The sequence below is a fragment of the Psammomys obesus genome, unplaced genomic scaffold (genome assembly GCF_907164565.1).
Source record: "Psammomys obesus unplaced genomic scaffold, mPsaObe1.curated_primary_1811, whole genome shotgun sequence".
Lineage (NCBI taxonomy): Eukaryota > Metazoa > Chordata > Mammalia > Rodentia > Muridae > Psammomys > Psammomys obesus.
This window is the reverse complement of record NW_026585894.1, coordinates 22721638-22744478: the sequence shown is the minus strand read 5'-3', so window position 1 is coordinate 22744478 and position 22841 is coordinate 22721638. Positions and strand designations below refer to the sequence as shown.

Genomic DNA, 22841 nt, shown 5'->3' with positions numbered 1-22841 from the left:
GTTTTGACTTCCAGAGGCCAGTCTGTCAGCAGACAGTCATGGCTTGTTTAGAGGCAGCCTCCGGACCAGCATACTCCCTGGCTGCATCTGAAACAGTGACCTGATGGAATTAACTTTTGGCTATAACCTGACAGGATGGGGCATTGCAGACCACTTGTTTTCTGTGCAGAAATGCCCACAGCCAGAGCAGTAGCCAAGGTCTGGAGCATTGTTTTTGCTGCAGATGAGCCTGTCAGGAGGACTGCTCTGTTGATATTTTTACCAATTCCTATATGGTGACTCAGGGACCATCCTCAGCTGTTTAATTAAGATAGCAATGAGACTATGCTTGCATCTGTGAGACTATAAATATATTTTTGAATATGTTAAAAGACTTGATCATCTATGAGATGACTCATTATTAATTTACATTAATTAACCATTAAATGTTAGGACTTTAGGTTTCATCCCTATTAAGTTGGAGCCTTAAAAGTAATAACTATAGTTCATTAAAGCAAGAGCACAACAGATTCCTGTATGATTTAGTATATAAAAAGTCCATAGCTTATAAAAGTCTAAGGCTATGCTGTAGATGAATAATATTACCATATTCAGAAAATAAGACCAAGCATATTTTAACCTTGATAGTGAAGATATAGCATAATAAAGAAGTTTTAATATAAAAAATGCCTCTAAAATTAATAGATCTTAATTTAGAGTATTGGTAAAAATTTGTACTGAGTAACTCCTGGGTTATGAGTTTTAAAACCAACAATATAGTAAAACAGTATAAAAAAATTTTTAAATTACATTTGAATTTATTATAGCAAACCTATTAGCTAGTAAGCCTACTGGTGAATCTGGATCATTAGCAGCTCATGGCAGGAAAAACAGCATTTATTAATTTAGGAATTGATAAAGACATAGGCAGTTAGACATACATTTTAAATTAGCATAATTTGAATAGACTTTATAACCTTGAAATTTTAGCATCATATAAAAATTATTTGAACCAGGATTGAATCATGTATGTAGCATTTTATAAAAACATAAATTTGAATTTAAAAATCCATACCCATTTAAAATGAGACTTTTTGTTGTCTTACTCTAAAAGGAGATAAACAGAGAATTAATTTTGATTAAAATTGTTCATACCATGTGGTCCAGTTTAATCTTAAGATTTTTTATTGAGCGTAAAAAAAGGAACCAGAGAGTATTTTTATTTAGGGGGATAGCAGGACTTTGAGAAAAGAGAAGTAGGGAATTGCTTTTTACTTCACAGATCGCTCTTAGTGTTACTGGATATCACTAGATATTAGACATTTGAATAGGGCAAATATAAGTGTAGAAGCCAGAGGTTTCCTAAAAGGGAGAGAATATGAGGAAATCATTCCTGCAAATGAGAAAGGGTAACTGGAAATGGACCATGCAGCTAGTGGTCAAACAAATAACATGGCAGGTCATGGGCTTAGCCCTGCTAAGAACCTTGGTGTCTGGTACAAGGTCTTTATCAGCAGTAAGGCCAAGTTCTCGTAGAGGGAATCTCATCTGCGGGAAAGGATAGGGGTAGATAGGCAGCTTTAGAGTGGAGGTAGGAAGGGGTGCAGTGGCCTTTTAGGGCCTACAAGACTCTGCAGTTTTGAAGCTCCGAAAACAGTGGGACAAAAACAAAATAGTAAAAGCAGCTGGCAGTGAGGGAAACCACAGTGTTTTGTTGTTGTTGTTTTGTTTTGTTTTGTTTTTAACCAAGATGGCTGCCAATCATGTGACTGCTCTTGATTACCGAAGTTAGATGGCTGTGACACCTTGTCCTTACCCTTAGTGGAGATGGCAGTGAAACTGTGGCTCCACCTTCATTATCCCAAAATTAGCCCGGCCGCTAGCCATTAATTGTGTGTATCTGCAGGCAAGGTGGGAAATTTAAAACCCTAATTCCTGGGGCTTGAGGTGGTGGCAAAATTTAAAACCATTTGAGAGCAGTTTTAAAACGCTCCGTGCTGTGTGGGTGGGTCCTGCAGCCTGGCTTACCTAATAGTGAAGTCCAGCATGAGTGAGCGAAATAACAAGAGCCAAGGAGGGTCTGAGCAACTGCCAGAGGTAGGACAGATGTGTATGGCAGCAGCTGTGGCAGGCAGAAACTGATTAAATGATCATGAAAAAAGCAGGAGATGATGGTGCAAGAGAAAGATTTGTTGTGGGCAGATATGAGAGAGGGGTTCTAGCATGTCTAAACATTACTAGAAGAGCCCTCCTGGGTTTCAGCACCAAATGCTAGGGTTTATATAAAAATGTCGTGCACACAACCAATCTTAAATCCAGTGAGGTTTATTGGAGAGAGAGAGATGATAGGGGAAGGGAAGGGAGCACCCCGACAGAGAGAAGGAAAGAGCAAGAGAGTAATAGAGTGAAAAAGTGGCAGATTGGTCCTTTTATGGAACAATTGAACCATGCCTGCCAGGTGTGACTACCTGGTGGGCAACACATGATGACATCATAGTTGGCTAGGCAACCAAGAAACAGGCTGTCTAAATACTAACAGGTTCAACATATTCTCTGTGCACTGTAAAAGCATGTGCAGTGTGCAGTACATTTTTGTCAGCAATTCCAACTTTGAGGTTTTAATTGTTTGATCATTTGTGGACCAAACTAAAATAAACAACCAAAATAACCAGGTAAGTCAGAATCCTCTATCATTGCTGTCATTTCGAAGTGCCTCTCAACATTTAGAGTCACTCAAGACAAAGCTAATGGAGTGTTACATATAAAAACAGCATGGCAACTATAAATTAGAGTTCAAGGAAATATACTAAGATGTTAAGAAAAATGTTACATAGAGGAAGAGTGTGAGTGTAGTGTTTTTCTCCTAAACACAAATGTATACAATTTTCTCCTTTATTATAAACTCCTTGGTATCCTTCAGTTATCACAGTAAAATTTTTAAATTTTATTAAGGAAAGGAGACTCACATTTTAATATAAACGTTTTATATCAAGAAAATACTGGACCAATATGTATGTCTTTGAACTTAGGTACATAAAATGTAGTTCTAAGACCCTTAGCTTCCAAATGAAAGGGAAAACAATTTATAGTCTTTTTTTGTTAAGAGGATTCAAAAAACATATTGTGGTACTTTTTCCTACTGACTGGTTCTAATTTGAACTCTTAAATCATTAGCTTTTCAGAAAGATCACATTATTCTCCCCGACAATGGAATCACAATGTTCCTCACTTTTATTCCTTAGCAATGGTTTTTATCAATATTTTAAGGTTTTTGAGGGGACAGTTTGCTTCTATTCAAGTTAGACAGCCAAAATACCAGTTTTGCTGAAATACAGCAGATGCTGTTTTTGAGTTTATACAATATGGTGACCCAATTAAAGAGACATAAAGTAGTCGACTACATATAACACTTGCCTTAACATGCTTGAAGCCTTATGGCAGATCCCCAGTATAGGGAAACTGAGGCCTGCAATGCTTTATACCAATGATTGTAGACTAAAACTGTTAACTTACTTTCCCCCTTTTATTAAGGGAGGCATTGGTAGAACTCCTTATTTCATTTATTTATTATAATTTTAGTATTATCTTTAAATGTATAGCTATATTTTTTGTGGTTCTTTCTACATAGTCCTGGGTTTAAATATGAACTTTGGATAGTATCTTCAATTACCTCTGTTTCCTAGATTAAAACATCTAGGTTTGTAAGAGGTTGGTTAAAACAGTCTGAAATTGTTATAGAACATTGCAAAGTAATTCAAAGTACTATTTCTCTATAGGGAACTTTTAAAATAATTTAAATTAATAACAGTCCACACTTGAAAAGTAAAGTGCAAATATTATTTAATTCCATGTATAGTTAAAACCCTGTGAGTTAACTGACATGATCATATTTCTACAGTCCAGGAGATTAAGCAAGTGGCTTGTCAAAGGTTTCACATAGCTCTCTAGTGTAGCTTCTCAGAGCATGTGTCTCACATGAACATAATATGGCTTATTGGAAATCCTAGTATTTCTTTGGAAAAAGTATTTTCGTTAGGGTTCTTGGTACCTCAAGTTATTTGTGCTGCCATCAACATGTCTGGTTCAGCTAGGGAACATACTGCTGTTATGGTTGTAACAATGAGCTATATTATGCTTGAAAGTGGAACTAAGTGAAAAAAAGTTAGGTCAAATTACTAATTACATTCAGCAGGGATCATCACGGGGTCTGCAGACTATGTTCCATTGGTCAATTCATTGCCACCACCTGTTTCTGTAAATAAATTTCTGTTGGAAAACAACTATAGTCGTTCCTTTATAGGCTATTACTTTTAGCAATGCAGAGGCAGATTTGAGCAGAGACCATGGCCTGTAAAGCCTAAAATACTTACCTGTATATACATTACACAAAAGGTTCCTGAGCCATGGATTACATGATTCTAACAAACTACCATGAATAATTTTTATAAGAGACACTGATCCTCTACCACTAAACTACATTTTTAGCCCTTACCTTGGGTGATTTCATTCAAATAGCTCATGGAGAGAAACAACAATAAAAACAAGCTCTAAACAAAATTGGAATAATTAGGTAAGTCTAGCAGAATTTCAAGAGAGAGTAGTAGTTTGTTTCTTAGTTTTCTTAAGCAGTTTACACATTTATAAAATATGATGCTTAAAGCTATGTTAAAATATGCTAGGTATGGTGGTGCAAACCTTGAGTCTCAGCACTTAGAAGACAGAAGCAGACATAGCTCTGTGAGTTTGAAGCCAGCCTGGTATACATAATGAGTTCCAGGCCAGCCAGGGGTATAGAGAGAGACCCTGTCTCAAAGGGGGAGAAAAAGACATATGCATCACTCGAAGAAAAAGCTGTGAGAAGTTCCTCCTTTAGGGCTACCTATGCCATTTTTTTTTCAGGAAAGTTTTTTTCATTTGCATGGTTGATCTCTGAAGTTTCATTTAAAAAGTCTTTAAATGATTCCTGTTTAAGATCATATGATATATGATAAATGTATATTTATATATTTTTAATTAGTTAAATGTGTTGGGGATTGACCCCAGGGCCTAACACATGCTAAGCAGACTGTATTTCAAGCCCAGTATTAAAAAAAAAAAAAAAAAACATTTACTTTGATTGATTGATTGTTTGTGTATTTGTGTTTGTGTGCATGTGTACATGTCTTGCTGTATGTATGGAGGTCAGAGGACAACTTGGGAGAGTCAATTCTCTCCTTTCACCATGTTAGAGAGACCCAGGGATTAAACTCAAGTGCTCAGGTTTAGCAGCAAGTATTTTTATCCACCAAGCCATCTCACCAGCCCCAAAGTCTTACGTTATTTATATTAGATGGTTTTCTAAACTATCAGTTTTGATAACTACATAGTATTTAATGGAGTGGATGTGCTTTGATATATTTAATTATCCTTTCATTTTAAGGACCTCTAAAATAATCCCATTATTTTGCTATTACATATGATGCTGGTTTAAATTCTTTCAGTAAGGTTTCTTTGAGAGCTGGTATATCAGAAACTATCATGTGAACAAAGTACAATATAAATATTGTTTCATTATATATTATACTTATTTTATATATGTCCCATTACCCCATCTAGATAGTGAACACCTCAAAATGAATGGAGTAGGAGTCTTCAGGCTATCATAGTAAAGTACATCTGCTGTCATCACCTCTTTGAAAATAAATACCATGACCATGTTGGTCTATCTCCTTCACCTTGCTTCTTTTGATGGTCCAGGAGTATTAAAGTGCATTCAGTTGTCAGTCAAAGATTTAAATTTTGGAGGAAATGGGCTTGAGTTCATGAACTAACTTTACTATCATTTTCTTCTGAACAAAGTAGACTACTACACTGCCATATCTTGATGCAATATATTTGATTGCATAGATGTACAAATAAGTATAACACATAATCTACACACCCTCTTTCCCCCCCAGAAACAAGTGAACAAAGGTAATAATCATGAAAATTGTCTACTTTGTGCTCACAAGAAAGGTTCTTATATTTCTTTTCATGCATCAAGGGCTTTATTTTACTATTTAAAATTATAAATGTACTTAGGTTATCATAGACACATACCTCCAGGTGATATTATAAAGTTAACAATGTTCAATAAAGCTGATGAAGCCATAAAGTCTAGCAGCATTGAAAGACTGTTATGAAAGTGCCTGTTTCAGAGTTTAAAAGTCTTTCAATGTTTAAACCCGAGGGGAAAATCTGTTGTTCCCAGCACTTTATTATGTAAGTTTTCAAACACACAGAAAATTTTTTTATTAAATTATAAAAGAACCCACAACCTCAATTCTGCAACTAACATTTTGTTTCGTGTATCTTTCAATATCTTCATCCATCAACTCAATGTCAATCTCTGCCTTTCTCCCTATGTACATGTGTATCTCTTTGTGTGTGTATGCTTCAAAGCAAATCATAGACATCAGTACTTTATCTTTCCATCAGTATCTACTGCCTGTAGAGAAAAAGTTTCTTCACTAGTTAAGGATCTGTCCCTAGAACAGGCTTAAGATTTCTTAAGTAAGGTATCTGTTAAGCCCTGGGCATGTAGGAATCCAACTGTGGCCTATATGGGCTTATCAGAACAAAGAAATAGGTAATATGTTGTGGTTTCCCAGAGAAATTCTAAATGTAAAGCAACTCTGTGCTGTATACTTACCTAACTTTAATTCCCCTTCATGTTCTTCCAACCAGGCCTTACTACCTGGCTCTTCTTTAACTCACTGTGTAGTCTAAGCTTTGCAAGCCTTTAACTCTTGACAATCGTTCTGTCCTGGCCCCTAGACTCCAGAATCTACAGATTGCTGAGGTTACAGGAGTGTGCTTGCATATACATTTTAAAGTAGGGTGGTTTGTGACATTTTTTTTAAAGTTTGTTTGTTAATTTATTTATTACAAGTTAATCACTTTGTATACCCTCCCCCGAAGCCTCCTCCGTCATCTCCTCCCAGTCCCACCCATCCTCTCTCTTCTCCTCCTATGTCCTTTCCCTAGGCTCCTGATAGGGGAGGACGTTCTCTCCTTCTATCTGACCCCAGCCTATCAGTTCTCATCAAGGCTGGGTGCATCATCTTCCTCTGTGGCATGGCAAGGCTGCCCCCAACACACAAAGGGAGGTGATCAAAGAGCAGGCTACTGAGTTCATGTTAGAGACAGTCTCTGTATCCCTACTAGGGAATCTACTTGGAAACTGAGCAGCCTATGGATTTCCTCTGAACAGGGTGTCAAGGCCTCTCCACGTAAGGTCCTTGGTTGGAGTATCAGTCTCTATAGGACCCCCTGGACCCAGGTTTTTTTTGGCTTTGTTGTTCTCCTTGTGGAGTTCCTGTCCCCTCCAGGTCTTTCTATCTCCCTCTTCTTCCATAAGGTTTCCTGCCCAAAGTTTGGCTATTAGTCTCAGAATCTCCTTCAATGCCCTGGTGGATAGAGGCTTTCAGAGGTCCGCTGTGGAAGGCTCCTGTCCTGGTCCTTGTCTGCTCCTACTATCGATGTCTGTCCTGTTTGCCCTTCTGAGTGAAGATTAAGCATCTTCCCTAGGGTCTTCCTTGTTGTTTAGCTTCTTTAGGACTATAGATTTTAGCATGTTTTATCCTATATTATATGGCTAATATGCACTTATAAGTGAGTAATTCCATATGTGTCTTTCTGCTCCTGGGTTATCTCACTCAGGATGATCTTATCCAGTTCCCACCATTTGCCTGCAAATTTCCTGATTTCCGTGTTTTTAATTGCTGATTAGTATTCCATTGTTTAAATGCACTACAGTTTTGTATCCATTCCTCAGTTGAGGGACATCTAGGTTGTTTCCAGATTCTAGCTATTACAAATAAAGCTGCTATGAACATAGTTGAGCAAATGTTCCTATTGAATTGGTGGGGCATCTTTTGGGTATTATGCCTAGGAGTGGTATAGCTGGGTCTGAGAAAGAGCCAGATTGATTTCCAAAGTGGTTGTACAAGTTTACATTCCCACCAGCAATGGAGGATGGTTCCCCATTCTCCACAACCTCTCCAGAATTGCACCATCCCTTGAGAGTTTTTGATCTTAGCCATTTTGATGGGTGTGAGGTGAAATCTCAGTGTAGATTTGATTTGCGTTTCCCAAATGACTAAGAACATTGAGCATTTCTTTAAGTGTTTCTCTGCCATTCACTATTCCTCTATTGATAATTCTCTGTTTAGCTCTGTGCCCCATTTTTTTAAAATTTAATTACTTCTTTTGTTGGTGTTTAACTTCTTCAGTTCTTTATATATTCTAGATATTAGTCCTCTGTCAGATGAAGGGTTGGTGAAGATCTTTTCCCAGTCTGTAGGCTGTTGTTTTGTTGTGATGACAGTCTCGTTTGGTTTACAGAAGGTTTCCAGTTTCATGAGGTCTCACTTACTAATTCTTTTTTTTTAACTTTTATTAATTACACTTTATTCATTTTGTATCCCCCCATAAGCCCCTCCCTCCCCCCCTCCCGGTCCCACCCTCCCCCCTTTCTGCACGCATGCCTCTCCCGAAGTCCATTGATAGGGGAGGTCCTCCTCTCCTTCTTTCTGATCTTAGTCTATCAGTTCTCATCAGAAGTAGCTGCATTGTCAGGGTTCTAGGTGATCTCCATGAATAGTCCTTGGTTGGAGTATGAGTCTCTGGGAAGTTCCCTGTGTTCAAATTTTCTTGTTCTGTTGCTCTCCTTGTGGAGTTCCTGTCCTCTCCAGCTCTTACTATTTCCCACTTCTTACATAAAATTCCATTCACTCTGCCCGTCAGTAATCTCAGAGTCTGTGCTGTTTGTGTTCTGTTCAGGAAGTTGTCTCATATGTCAATGAGTTGAAGGCTCTTCCCCACTTTTTTCTTCTAACAGATTTAGTTTGTCTGTTTTTTTTTTGTTTGTTTGTTTGGTTTTTTGTTGTTGCTGTTGTTGTTGAAGTCTTTGGTGCACTTGGACTTTAATTTTGAGCAGGGTGATAAATATGGGTCTATTTGCATTTTTTCTACATGTAGACATCCAGTTAGACCAGTGCCCATTTGTTGAAGATTCTGTCTGTTTTCTTTTGTATGGTTTTGGCTTCTTTGTCAAAAATTAAGTTTCTGTAGGAGTGTAGGTTTATATCTGGGTCTTCAATTTGATTCCATTGATCCACCATTCTGTTTCTAGTACCATGTAGCATGCCGTTTTTATTACTGTTGCTCTAGAGTGCAGCTTGAGATCAGGGATGGCGATACCTCCAGAAGATCTTTTACATTGCAGGATTGTTTTAGGTAGTCTGGGTTTTTTGTTTTTCCATATGAAATTGAGAATTGTTCTTTCAAGGTCAGTAAAAAATTGTGTTGGTATTTTTATGGGAATTGCATTGAAACTGTAGATTTCTTTTGGTAGGATGGCTATTTTTACTATGTCAATCCTACCGATCCATGAGCATGGGAGAACTCTCCATCTTCTGATATCTTCTTTAGTTTCTTTCTTCAGAGACATGAAGTTCTTGTCATACAGGTCTTTCACTTGCTTAGAGTTACACCAAGATATTTTATATTATTTGTGGCTATTATGAATGGTGTTGTTTTCCTAATTTCTTTATCAGCTTGTTTATCGCTTATATAAAGGAGGGCTAATGATTTTTTTAATTAATTTTGTATCCAGCCACTTTGCTGAAGGTGTTTATCAGCTGAAGGAGTTCTCTGGTAGAATTTTGGGGGTAGCTTATGTATACTATCATATCATCTTCGAATAATGATATTTTAACATCTTCCTTTTTGATTTGTATCTATTTGATCTCCTTTAGTTGTCTTATTGCTCTAGCTAGGACTTCGAGAATCATGTTAAAGAGATATGGAGAGAGTGGACAGCCTTTCCATGTCCTGATTTCAGTGGGATTGATTTAAGTTTCTCTCCATTTAGTTTGATGTTGGCTATAGGCTTGCTGTATATTGCTTTTACTATGTTCAGGTATGTGCAGTGTATCCCTGATCTCTCCAAAACTGTAAACATGATTGGTTGTTGAATTTTGTCAAATGCTTTTTTGGCATCTAAGGAGAAGATCATGTGTTTTTTCTTTTTTTATTTTTTTCAGTTTGTTTATATGGTGGATTACGTTAATGGGTTTTCATATATTGAACCACCCCTGCATGCTTGAGATGAAGCCTACTTGGTCATGGTGGATGATGTCTTTAAAGTGTTCTTGGATTCACGTTGAGAGTATTTTATTAAGTATTTTAGTGTCCATGGTGCGGTTTAGGTATCAGGGTGACTGTGGCCTCATAAAATGAGTTTGGTAATGTTCTTTCTGTTTCTATTTTGTGGAATAGGTTGAAGAGTGTTGGTGTTTGCTCTTTGAAGGTCTGGTAGAAGTTTGCACTGAAAAACATCTGGCCCTGGTTTTTTTTTTTTTTTTTTTTTTTTTTTTATGGGAGACTTTTGATGACAGCTTTTATTTCCTTAGGGGATACAGTACTATTTAATTAATTTATCTAGTCTTGATTCAGCTGTGGTAAGTGGAATAGATCAAGAAAATTGTCCATTTCATTTAAATTTTCAAATTTTGTGACATATATGCTTTTGTAGTAAGACCTAATGATTGTTTGGATTCCTCAGTGTCTGTTGTTATGTCTCTGTTTTCATTTCTGATTTTGTTGATTTAGATAGTGCCTCTCTGCCTTTTAGTTAGTTTGGCTAAGGGTTTGCTATCTTGACTTTCTCAAAGAACCAGCTCTTGGTTTTATTGATTCTTTGAATTGTTCTTTTTTTTTCTATTTTATTGATTTCAGTCCTGAGTTTGATTATTTCCAGCTGTCTACTCCTTTTGGGTATGCCTACTACTACTTCTTTTTTTTTTTTCCTAGGGATTTCAGGTGAGTTGTTAAGTTGCTTGTAGGAGATGTTTCAAATTTCTTTATGAAGGCACTTAAGTGCTATGAACTTTCCTCTTACCACTGCTTTCATTGTGTCCCATAAGTTTGGGTATGTTGTGTCTTCATTTTTATTGAATTCTTGGAAGTCTTTATTTTCTTTATTTCTTCCATGACCCAGCTGTCGTTGAGTAGAGAATTGTTCAGTTTCCATGTGTGTGGCACAGCTTTTTGCTATTTCTGTTGTTGTTGAGGTCCAGCTTTAGTCTATAGTGGTATGATAGTATACAAGGGATTAGTTCAATCTTTTTGTATCTGTCGAGGCTTGCTTTGTGACCAACTATATCGTCTATTTTGGAGAAGGTTCCATGAAGTGCTGAGTAAAACGTTCTGTAGATATCTTTTAGGTCCATTTGATTCATGAAGTCTGTTAATGTCATTGTTTCATTTTGTAATTTCGATTTGTTGATCTGTCCTTTGTTTGGAGTGGCGTGTTGAAGTCTCCCACTATTAATGTGTGTGGATTTATGTGTGGTTTAAATTTTATTAATATTTGCTTTAGAAATATGTGTATTTGGGGAATAGATGTTCAGAATTGTGATGTCTTCTTGGTTGAATTTTCCTTTGATGAGAATGAAGTGACCTTCTCATCTCTCTTGATTAATTTTAGTTGTAAGTCTTTTTATTAGATATCAGAATGGGTACTCCTGCTTGCTTCTTGGGTCCATTTGCTTGGAAAACTGTCTTCTAGCCCTTTACTCTCAGGTAATGTCTATCTTTGTGACTTAGGTGTATTTCTTGTATGGAACAGTTTATTGGTTCTTGTTTATGCATCCATTCTGTTAGTCTCTGTCTTTTTATTGGAGAGTTGAGTCCATTTATGTTGAGAGAGATTAATGACCAGTGGCTGTTAGATCCTTTGATTTTGATGTTGGTTGTGGTAGTGTGTTTAGGTGCTTGGTTACTTTTAGTTTTGCTGTAGTGAGGTTATTTAGTTCCTGTGTTTTCCTGAATGTAGTGAGCTTTGTTGGATTGTATTTTTCCTTCTAGCATCTTCTTTAAGGCTGGCTACATTGGTATGTTTTTTTAAGTTTTTTTTTTTTTAAGTTGGTTTTTTTTTTTTTTTTTACTTTGAATATCTTCTTTTTTCCATCTATGATGATTGAGAGTTTTGCAGGGTAGTAGCCTGGGCTGATGTCTGTGTTCTCTTAGGGTCTTCATGAAATCCATCCTGGCCCTTCTGGCTTTCATAGTGTCTGAGGAGTCAGGTGTGATTCTGATGGGTTTGCCATTATATGTTACTTGGCCTTTTTGTCTTGCAGCTTTTAGTATTTTTTCTTTGTTTTGTATACTTACTGTTTTGATTATTATGTGGGGGAAGAATTTTCTTTTCTGCTCTAATCTACTAGGTGTTCTGTAGGTCTCTTGTATGCTTATAGGTCTCTCCTTTAAATTGGGGAAATTTTCTTCTATGATTTTGTTGAAAAAATTTTCTGGGCCTCGGAGATGGAAATCTTCTTTTTCCTCTATTCCAATTATCTTAGGTTTTGTCTTTTCATGTTGTCTGGGTTTTCTTGGATGGTTTGTGTCAGGAGTTTCTTAGATTTAAAAAGTTCATTGATGGATACATCGATTTCTTCCATTGTATCTTTCTCACCTGAGATTCTTTCTTCCATTCCTTGCAGTCTGTTGGCTATGCTTACCTCTGTAATTCCTGTTTTCTTCCATAAGTTCTTCCTTTCCATGATTTCCTCTGTTCGTATTTTCTTTAATTTTTCCCATTCTATCTTCAGATCTTGAACCGCTTTGTGGATTTTTTTCACCTGTCTGACTATATATTCCTTTATTTCCTTCACCTGTTTGTTTGAACAGTCCTCTGTTTCTTTTATTTCTTTCAGTGATTAAATTATTTCCTCTCTGAGGGTCATAATCTGTTTGGCTGCATCATCCTTTATTTCTTTACAGATGGCCCTAATCTGTTTGACTTTATCATTCTTCTTCATGTGTTTTATTCATTTTCCTCTATTATCCTCTTCATAAGTGTAGATATAAGGTCATCTTCTTGAATTTCACTTATTTTAGGGCGTCCAGGGCTACTTGCCTTTAGATAACTGGTTTGTGGAGATACCATATTGCTGTGGCTTTTTTTTGGTTGTGATTTTGTGGTGGCTTCTACCCATCTAACAGTTGTTGGCTGTTACTTTCTGGTGCCTGCTGGAATCCTGTGGTGGGGAGAATCCCTTTGGCAGGGAGATGGTTGTTCCTGAAGGAGGCCTCCTCAGATGTTCACTGAATGGCTCGTGCTTCTGGAGGAATTGCCACAGCTTACCTCAGGTGTATGGCCCTGTGGTCTTACTATGGTCGTTAGTAGTCAGGAGTGCTCTTTCTCACCAGGAGAAGTTCTGGTGGCCCAGCTGCTGTGCCACTGGGTTTCTTGCTCTGTAATTAGTGATCTGCTTCTGCTGCTCCTATACTGTGTCTGCTGGGCTCCTGTGTTTGCAGGGTGCAGCCCTCTTTAAGAACTAGGGAGCACTGTGGTTTGGTCAGTTTAGCTAGGGACACAGGTTGCGCCTTGGAGCAGTATCTGGGGGCAGATCTGGTGAATCCTAAGCTGCTGTAAATCTGAGTTTGGAGCTCTGTGTCCCAGTACCCAATTGGTAATTAGGGCAGGTGTGCACAGCACTCAGGTGTTTGGCAGGAGGCTAGAGCCTGGAGCCTGCAGGAACCCAGGAACTTTTCTGGGGATTAGCTAGGTATCCTGAGGTTGGACCTGATGTTTCCTTCATTTTTGGGTTTCCTCCTGACAGGGAGACCCTGTCTGTGATGTTTTGGGGTCCACAGTTCAGTCTGTGATTGTGAGTAGAGTATGCTGGTGCCTGTAGGAACCTGGGAAATTTTCATGGTTATTGGGGGTTCACCTGGGTGCTTTGAGGTGAGATCTGATGTGTCCTTCACCACCATGGTTTTTCTTCCCTACAGGGAGACCCAGTCTCTGGTGTTTTGGGCCCACAATTCTGTCTGAAATGGTGATCAGAGGCATGTGGTTCTGGGCTGGGAGCTGAGTGCCTGCCAGAGCCCCAAGACCTTTTCCAGGTGTTGTCTGGGTAACCCGAAGTCACTCGGTCCTAATTGCTTCCTTCACTATGGGTTTTTTCTCTCAACTCGAGAACCCAGTCACTGGAGTTATGGGGCCCACTGTTCAGCCTGGCATGGTGATCAGAGCACACAGGTGTGTGTCTCTGGGTTGGTGACTGATCTCTGGCTGGGACTGGGAACTCTTCTGGGTTTAGCTGAGTGACCTGAGAAGGGACCTGATTGCTTCCCACACTGTGGGGTTTCCTCTCACCTGGGAAACACAATCACTGGTGTTTTAGGGCCCACAGTCCCGTCTGTTGGTTGCTCTTCAGTCACTGCTTTCCTGCTTGTCAGACACTGTCCTCTCGGCACTGCCACCTTGGATATCCCTCTGGCATTATTATTATTATTTTTTTAATGTGGAACATTTATACACAAATAGCCTTATACTGTGTTAGTCCTCTTTCACAGCACGATGACAAAGTAAGTATTTTTCTCTATTTTATGATTGGGGGTAAATTTATAATAAAGTGCTTTGCCCACAATTCCACAGTTAATATGTGTCAGGAAAAAAACTAAACTTTTTCTTTTGTTTTATTAAGACAGGGTTTCTCTGTGTAGCCCTGGCTGTCTTGGACTCATTTTGTACACCAGGCTGGACTCAAACTTACGGCCATCTGCCTGCCTCTGCTTCGAAAGTGCTGGAATTACTGGCATATGCCACCATGCCTGGTCAAAACTAAGCATCTTTGTGGGGCTCTGGAATGAATTAATTCTCATTCTCTAGTTTTCCCTGCCTTGGTAGCCTTCATTGTCGTCTTTGCTTGGTTCTTACTTGGTTCTTATTGGTCTACTGGAGGGCTTACAGAAAATCAACTCCTTAGAACTGATCCTAACTGATTTGGAGAGATTTAGAATATCCAGGGAGACGTTTGAGACTAAGGATAAATGGAAACAGGATGACTTGGAAAAGACAGAATTCTGCCAGTGACTCATTAATTTGTTTCTAGGTGTTTTGAAGTCTTTTGCCTCTACTGTCAGTCCAACCAGAATGAAGAACCTTATGTGAGCATCACTAAGAAGCGACAGATACCAAAAGATGGCCTCTCAGAGGAGATTGAGAAGGAGGTGGGCCAGGCAGAAGGCAAGCTAATTACCCACCGTTCTGCATTCAGTCGGGCATCAGTGATCCAGGCTTTCTTAGGCTCTGCCCCACAACTGACCCTACAGCTGTATATTACCATCTTGCAGCAAAGCATCAGTACTGGAAGATGTATGTATACATTTATTTTTAATTTCTGCTTACATTTAGGGTTCAAACTGAGAAGCTTTTTTTTTTTTTTTGCTTCAGGTGAAGTTGATTCATATGGTCATTTCTTCTGAGTTTATGTTCTGTTTGCTAACCTAAAATCCAAGCGAGTTAAAATGATAACACTTTTGTGTGTGGGGGGGGAGGGGTTATAAACCTGTATTTAGCCAGGGCTGAAAAGGAAAAGTTCACCTATGCTCTAGTGTAGACCAGCTGAGGTGGCTCAAATCTGTGGGAACCTGATTTCAGTGAACACTTTTATTGACATGTTTTTGGAGTCTTACTTCTTCTCTGTGTAAGGAGAGTTTAGGTTTCCTTATAGAATAGTACTGCTTCAGAGTGTGAAACTGTGATATCTTTTGTGACCTTGACTTAAGAATTTTGGGAACAAAGCCGGGTATGGGCACTCAGAAAGGCAGAGGCAGGTGGATGGTTGTGAGTTTGAGGACAACCTGGTCTACAAAGTGAGTCCAGGAAAGCCAAGGCTACACAGAGAAACTCTGTCTCAAAAAACCAAAAAAAAATTATGGGAGTAAAACAAATTCAATAGTTTTTGTGTATTTACAGTGTTGTGCCAAGATAACCATTACTTGTCAGGTTAGACTCTAAAATTTATAACATTTTCATCATGTCAAGAAAAAAAACCCTACACATTATCAGCCACTATTTTCCTTGCCCCCTTGACCTTGGCAACCCCAAATCTTGCTGTTTTCTATGAATTTGTCTATTGTATATAAATAGCATTAAGTACTGGTAGAAACTTTAGCATAGTTAATAAATAATAGACCCTGTCACTATGAACTTTCATCTTAGATAAGATGGCCATCGTTAGACTCCCTCAGTTCAGTCATATTTTGGGATCCTGGAGGATATGTTGGGCTTAAACCCAGGAGAGAATTCTAAGATTGTTCTGCTCTAGGAAGGTCCAGGCAGATTACCATTTGCCGTGCCTAGGCTTGAGAGTACCCTTCTCTATTCTACTATAAGGGGTAAAGTTGGCCTATAATGATGATTGTTCCATGAACACTTATTTTATACCACCTACTGTGAGGAACCTCATAGCATTTGTTTCTTGTGGTGTCCTGTGAGATAGAGGATGTTCCTTTCATTTTCCTAAAGAGATAAATTATACCTACAGTCTGCTAAAGGGACCATAGACTAAGAATAGATTTGTGTGGTTTCATTCATGGTTGCAAGGATGATTTGTTGAGTATGCTCTGTGTTTCAGTCTCTCTGCTGGTCTCTGAGAATAAAGTGTTAATGAAGTAGACAGGCCCCTGTCATCCTGGAAGAAAAGTGATATGAAATAAATGATTAATCATATGTTTATTTGACTTCAGATAAATCTTACAAAGTGTAAATTAAGGAGATTGTATGGATTCTATCTAAGCCTAGAAATGAGGCGTTTTCCAGAAAATGTATTTGTATTGAAAACTGGCCTATGAGACAGAGAAGCTAGATAAAGGAAAATCATCTAGCTAGTTTGAATAGGAATGGTTGCTATAGGCTCTTGTGTTTGAATGCTTGGCCCATAGGGAGTGGCAGTATTAGTAGGTGTGGCATTATTGGTGGAAGCATGGCCTTGTTGGTGGAAGTGTGTCACTGTAGGAGGGGGCTTTGAGCTCTTCTGTGCTCAAGATATGCCTTGTGTGAAACACAGTGTCTTTCTGCGACCTTTGTATCAGGATGTTGAACTCTTGGCTCTTCCAGCACCATGTCTGCCTACATGATGCCATGCTTCCTGCTGTGATGATAATAGACTAAACTTCTGGCACTGTAAGCCAGCACCAATTAAATGTTGTCCTTTGGAAGAGTTACTGTGGCCATGGTGTCTCTTTCATATCAATAAAACCCTAAGACAAGCATCTTAGGATTTGAAGTATTAATCTACATGCAGTGAGAAGCCACTGATGAGTTTTAAGCAACATGGTGTCATATGCAGGTTTAATAGTAGAAAATGGCTACTCTCAGAAATGAATTTGAAACCATTAAGGGAAGGAATAGGAAAGACAGTAAGTAGGCTGCTACAGTTGCTGAAGTGACAGTGATAATGTTTGAATAGAATAGTCAGAATGGATTCCTGGAACAGTATTAAAGATTTGGAAAAGTAATGACTGATGATTAATTATGTATGAAGGTAAAGCAGGAGAGATGCCAAAAGTGTTTCCAGGCCCCTGTCACAAAATGTTACTTTAGAAACTCTCTGGACAAGGAGCAGGTTTCTGTTGTATATTTTTTCATTTAAGTTTTGGATGTTTTATAAAATGAACATATGTTCATTTTATAAAACATCCAAAACTTAGATTATGAAAGATATATTAAGACCAAAAAGATAGAACAAAGAACAGACATGGAGATATAAGGAGAAATATTGAAATGGGTATGTGAAAGGAGGTAAATCTGTTTTCAGTGGATATCAGAAGGTAAGGCTAAGGATTTGGGTCAGTAAAAGAGTGCTTACCTAGCATGCATAAGACATTCAGTTAAATACTCAGTACCACAGAAAAAGAAAGACTGAAGAAAGGAGAAAACACAGAATGGCTAGTAATGTATTGAATCTCAGTTGGTAGAGTGTTTACTTATCATGTATGAATCTCTGAGCTCAAACCTCAACACCACATAAGCCAAGAGTGGGGGTGCATACTTATACTACAGCACTTGGGACAGGAGGATCAGAAGGATACCCTGTTTATAAAGGGATTGGGGGTTAGGAATGTTCCTAGACTGCTTGCCTAATATGCCTTAAACTCTGGGTTTGGTCCCCTGCCCTACCACTGAATAAACCTGGCATTGTGGCATAGGTCTATAATTAAACATTTGGAAGGTAGAGGCAGAAGTATCAGAAGTTCAAGGTCATCCATGTCTGTATAAGAGTTTGAGACCAGACTGGAGCATCAGACCTCATACTACCTAAAAGCTACTCTGTTAAAGGATTGGAGGTATGGGAGTTTTAGTTAGCACGGGACATTTGAATCTAATTTCCAGGAAGCAGTTTCCAGTGGCAATAGTTTAGGTAGTGACTGTGGCAGGGTGCTAATAGTTTCATGACATTGCAAGTGAACCCCAAATTTTATAATTGGTTAAGATGGTAAATTTTATGTTATATAAACCTTATCTTGATAGAAAATACCAGAAAATTCTCAACTACTCTTGTTAACAATGGAGAATAACAGGATAGAAACTGGAAAATAATGGGATAGGAAACAAACAAACAAACAAACTCCAGCAACACTAAACTAGAAATCAGGTAAACAAAATAAAAAAAGTCAGAAAAAAACATCACAGCAGGGCTGAAGAGATGACTTAAGCATTATGAGCACTTGTCTCTATATCCAATGACCTCTGCATGGTGGAAAGAGAGAACCAGCTCCTGAAAGTTGTCCCAACTCCCACATGCAAGCGATAATATTCATGCTCTCCCATAAATAAATGTTGAAAAAAATTAAAAGAATATGATCAAAGAAAGTACTTTATATGTATGAATGGAACTGTCATAACAAAATCTATTAATTTTTACAATTAATATGTGGTAAAGCAATTTAAAAAGTGTTCTATTAATGTATGGGATTCACATGAAGTGCTAAGAAGGGTAAGCTTGGCAGTACATTTCTGTCACTGAACTTGAAATGGCTATAAAGTGCATAATATAAAGTGAATCAGTTTAGCATATGTATAGATGTGCTAAAACTGTAAAATCTTAATACTCAAAGAGATACGAATGATGAACACTTGTTAAATACTTATCATGTAAATAGCTGGCAGATGGTAAATAAAGTGGCAAACATGATGAGCATTTAAAAAAAAAGAGTAAAAAATGGAAACAGGAATACTGATTAGGAACACTGAGGTGACTGTAGATTGAGGCCAAGCTAGAGTCTGTTGCATAACTTGGCATTTCATCCCATGGACAGAATTTTTCATTGACACATAGATCTTGTCAGAATGCAAAGATCAAATAGAAAGAGTTCTCATAAGAGGTAAATGTAACCAGGTGGGCTTGGTGGCCTGCCTATAATTCCAGGCTTCCTGTGGAAGGCTATGGCAGGATCTCCAGAGCAAGGGGGCTACTAAAACTATCTATATTGGTGAACTCTGCCTTGGACTGAAAGATCTTGTCTCAGTAAATAAGACAGATATGGTCAAGGAAGGTTCCAGATACTAACTTCAGGCCTTTATGTGCATGCCCACACATGAGTACATACAAACCCACACCCACACCCACACATACATGAAAATGCTAAAGAGAGAGAGAGAGAGAGAGAGAATATTCACTAAGTTTCCTAATATGAACATTTCTGCACTGAACATCAGGGGTCAGTGGATACCAGTGACATCATAAAGCATATGTTGTAACAAAGCACTCTCCTGAGGAGCAAAGATAAACGCACAAGCAGTTGAGAAGGTTGGTCATTTTGAGAGGCTCTGGCCTGAAGAGAGGTAGAGCTGAACCAGATCCATCAAGCAGGGAGCATGGCTGGGAAAAAGCAAAGAAAGAACGTCTCCCGCTCCGCAAGAGCTGAGCTTCGGTTTCCAGTTAGCCGTGTAGACCGCTTCTTGAGAGAAGGGAAGTACTCCCGGCGTGTGAGCTCTTCTGCGCCCGTGTTCCTCGCTGGTGTGCTGGAGTACATTACCTCCAACATTATTGAGCTGGCTGCTGAGGAGGCCCGCAAGAACGGCAAGAAGCGCATAGGTCCAGAGCACGTGTGCCAAGTGGTGCAGAACGACGAACAGCTCAGCCAACTTTTTAAAGACAACGCCAAATTGGAGGCGGAGACACCAGAATCTGATGAAGACTGATGATGCCTGTATCTCAGAGGCTGGAGGCCCATCACCCCTCCAGCCTCAACCAGCCTTGGTGTCACACTAGTTGGGGAACCAATCAAACATGCTATTAAAGCATCTAAACTGAAGCCAATGGATCTGACTCCTCTTACTTTGTCATTTTGAGCTATAGGCAGCTGTGAAACATTCAGGAGGGTGGTGGTGGGTTTGGAGCTATGCTCAGTACAGGGAATTTGATTTCCAGGGTGGGGACTGTGTGAGCAGTGGTCTTGGTGGGAGGAGGTGGCTCAGAGACAGAGAAAGGGTTCTGGTGAGATGTGAACTCAGGTGGCTCTGGAGGGAGGATATGACTGAGGTAAAGGGCAGAGAAGCAGTCCTGGTAGTCTGTGACCATGGAAGGCTTTGGGAGGCCAGTAATTTGGCTTTGGCCTCCCAGGCACATTGGATTCCCAGTGAGAGGGGTGGATGAAGACATGGACTGTGGTAGGTAGGAAAGGCTTCCTTAGAGGTTAGTTCTGAGGTCTGAAGATGATAGCAGTGGGGTGCGGGAGACCACGGAGAGTAGCACACTGTTGGCATGAGGCTCAAGGGTCAGGAGTGTTCACAGAGCACTGACCAGTGATGGTGAAACCAAAAGGAAATACACAAAGTATGAAATAGAGAGTATGTTTCCCTTTAGAATTTTTAAGTTTTCTGCCTCATTCTAAGCAGATTTACACAAGGATTAGTAGGTATGATGCTGTGTGGAATATATGCTTCTATATTCCTTTCTTTTTTTCTTTTTTTTAATATTTTTTATTTTTAAATAATTTTATACATTCACTTGTATCCCCACTGTAGCTCTCTCCCTCTTTCCCTCCCAATCTTCCCCTCCTTCCCTCATCTCCTCCCTGCCCCCTTCTGAGTCCACTGAGAGGGGATGTCCTCCTCTCCTTCCATCTGGTCCTAGCTTATCAGGTATCTTCAGGATAGTTAGTCCTGGCTATCCAGGAGCTATGTAGACCAGGCTGGCCTCAAACTCAGAGGTCTGGCTGCCTCTGTCTTCCAAGTGCTGAGATTAAGTCACATGTCACCAGCCTTGGGAACACTGGCCAAACTAAATAATAGTATATAAATGCTACTACTATCGACTGCCATGTAATTCAAGCAGGTCCAAATGGTTACAGAACATCAATGAATTTATATACATCTTCAGTTATGAACATAGTTGTCAATGTCTTTCTCAGAAGGAAGCACTGGGTTTTCAGCAATAGTCATAAAGCAGTGCAGTGTCATCAGAGGCTGAGCCTATGTCTGGAGAGTTTTCATGTATCCTGTATAAATTCTGCACTTGATGTTTCATGGAACACGTGTGGGATAAGACTCTCAAGTGCTGTTTGCCCTTAGCACTGGGACCCACATAAAGTGTGTTTGACAGTCTATGCTCCTGCATTTTCCTCAGGTCCAGGAGCCGCCCTCCCACACCCTGCTTCTGCTGGCCTTTTAGACAGAACTTCTCAGAGCTGTCCAGTTAGCACTCCCAACAGGATCAGAGACTTTCCTTTCCATGTGATCTTGAACACTCCCTGCTTCCTCTGAGCAGTGACGTATTCATGTATAGCTTGGAAGATAAGAATCTCCTGTCTTTGATTGCCTGTAAATAGCTGCATCTTGCCCCCTTGTTGGCATATGGTCAGGCTACTTCTCCGAAGAGCAGTTAGCTCTGCCCAGTGCTCAGGTTACCATTGGTTTACTGGGACTACCAGCTATGATCACCACCCTCTCCTGTCCTAGTGGTGAGATAGGAAAGTTCTCAACCCCCTTTCTTTTTTTTAAGATTTATTATATATACAGTATTCTGCCTTCATGTATTCCTGCACACCAGAAGAGGGCACTAGATCTCACTATAGATGGTTGTGAACCACCATGTAGTTGCTGGGAATTGAACTCTGGAATTGAACTCTTCCTTTGGAAGAGCACCCAGTGCTCTTAACCTCTGAGCCATCTTTCTAGCCAACAACTCCCTTTTAAGAACAGCCACTTGTATCTTACTTGGGTCAGGCCAACAGGTTAGGAAAACAGGACTGAGTTGAGCTTTGTTAACCAAAATTTTGTTCTACTGGATGTTGTGCTAACTTTCCACTATTAAACTGTTCTGTAATTTAAAAAAAAATGTTTTGTTTTATGTGCATGAGTATTTTGGCTACATGTATGTCTGTGCACCTTATATGTGCATCTTTCCTGGAGGTGAGAAAGGGATGTTATATCCTCTGGACTTGGAGTTATAGCTGGTTGTGAGTTGCCGTGTGGGTAATGGGAATTGAACCTGATCCTCTGGAAGTGTCCTTAACCCCTGAGTCATCTCTCTAGCCCTGGTTCTTAAACTGATCACTTACATAGTCTGTGAAGTGCTTATATATGACATGAGGAGACTGTGCCTAAAATCCTATTCTCTGAAGTCACTGGATTTTGAGATACTTGTTGGTTTATTATGGATTTTTTTTAAAAGCCAGGAATGACTGAAACATAAGTCCTTATAGTTCACTGGTGACTTAATTTTCACAAATGAACAATCAGTTAGGAGTGCATAATAAATTAATAAGACTGTATGTAATAGTTGAAGTAGTGCTAGAAAATGTGATATGTGAAATAAGATAATAAAACTAATATAAAAAGATTATTTTGGCCAAAATAGCACCAATTGTAATGACTAAGAATATTTCAAAGACACATAATAGTTTCTAGGTGTGTATGTGTTAGTAAAGCTATATAGAAAAGTGTGATTTATATCCTCATTCAAAAATTACTGTTATAAGATAACTAACAAAATTTTTAAAAGGAAGATTCAAGGTTGTTTTAATTTCCTGAAATGACA

General features: G+C 39.0%; 1 protein-coding gene across 1 annotated transcript in view; it reads left to right on the top strand.

Annotated features, from left to right (window-relative positions):
* The window catches only part of Xk (X-linked Kx blood group antigen, Kell and VPS13A binding protein), a 59276-nt gene that overhangs the window by 4745 nt on the left and 31690 nt on the right, over nucleotides 1–22841 (top strand). The window contains exon 2 of the mRNA XM_055599671.1: nucleotides 14907–15169. Coding sequence (XP_055455646.1) covers nucleotides 14907–15169 — 263 coding nt within the window. The remainder of the gene's footprint in view (nucleotides 1–14906; nucleotides 15170–22841) is intronic.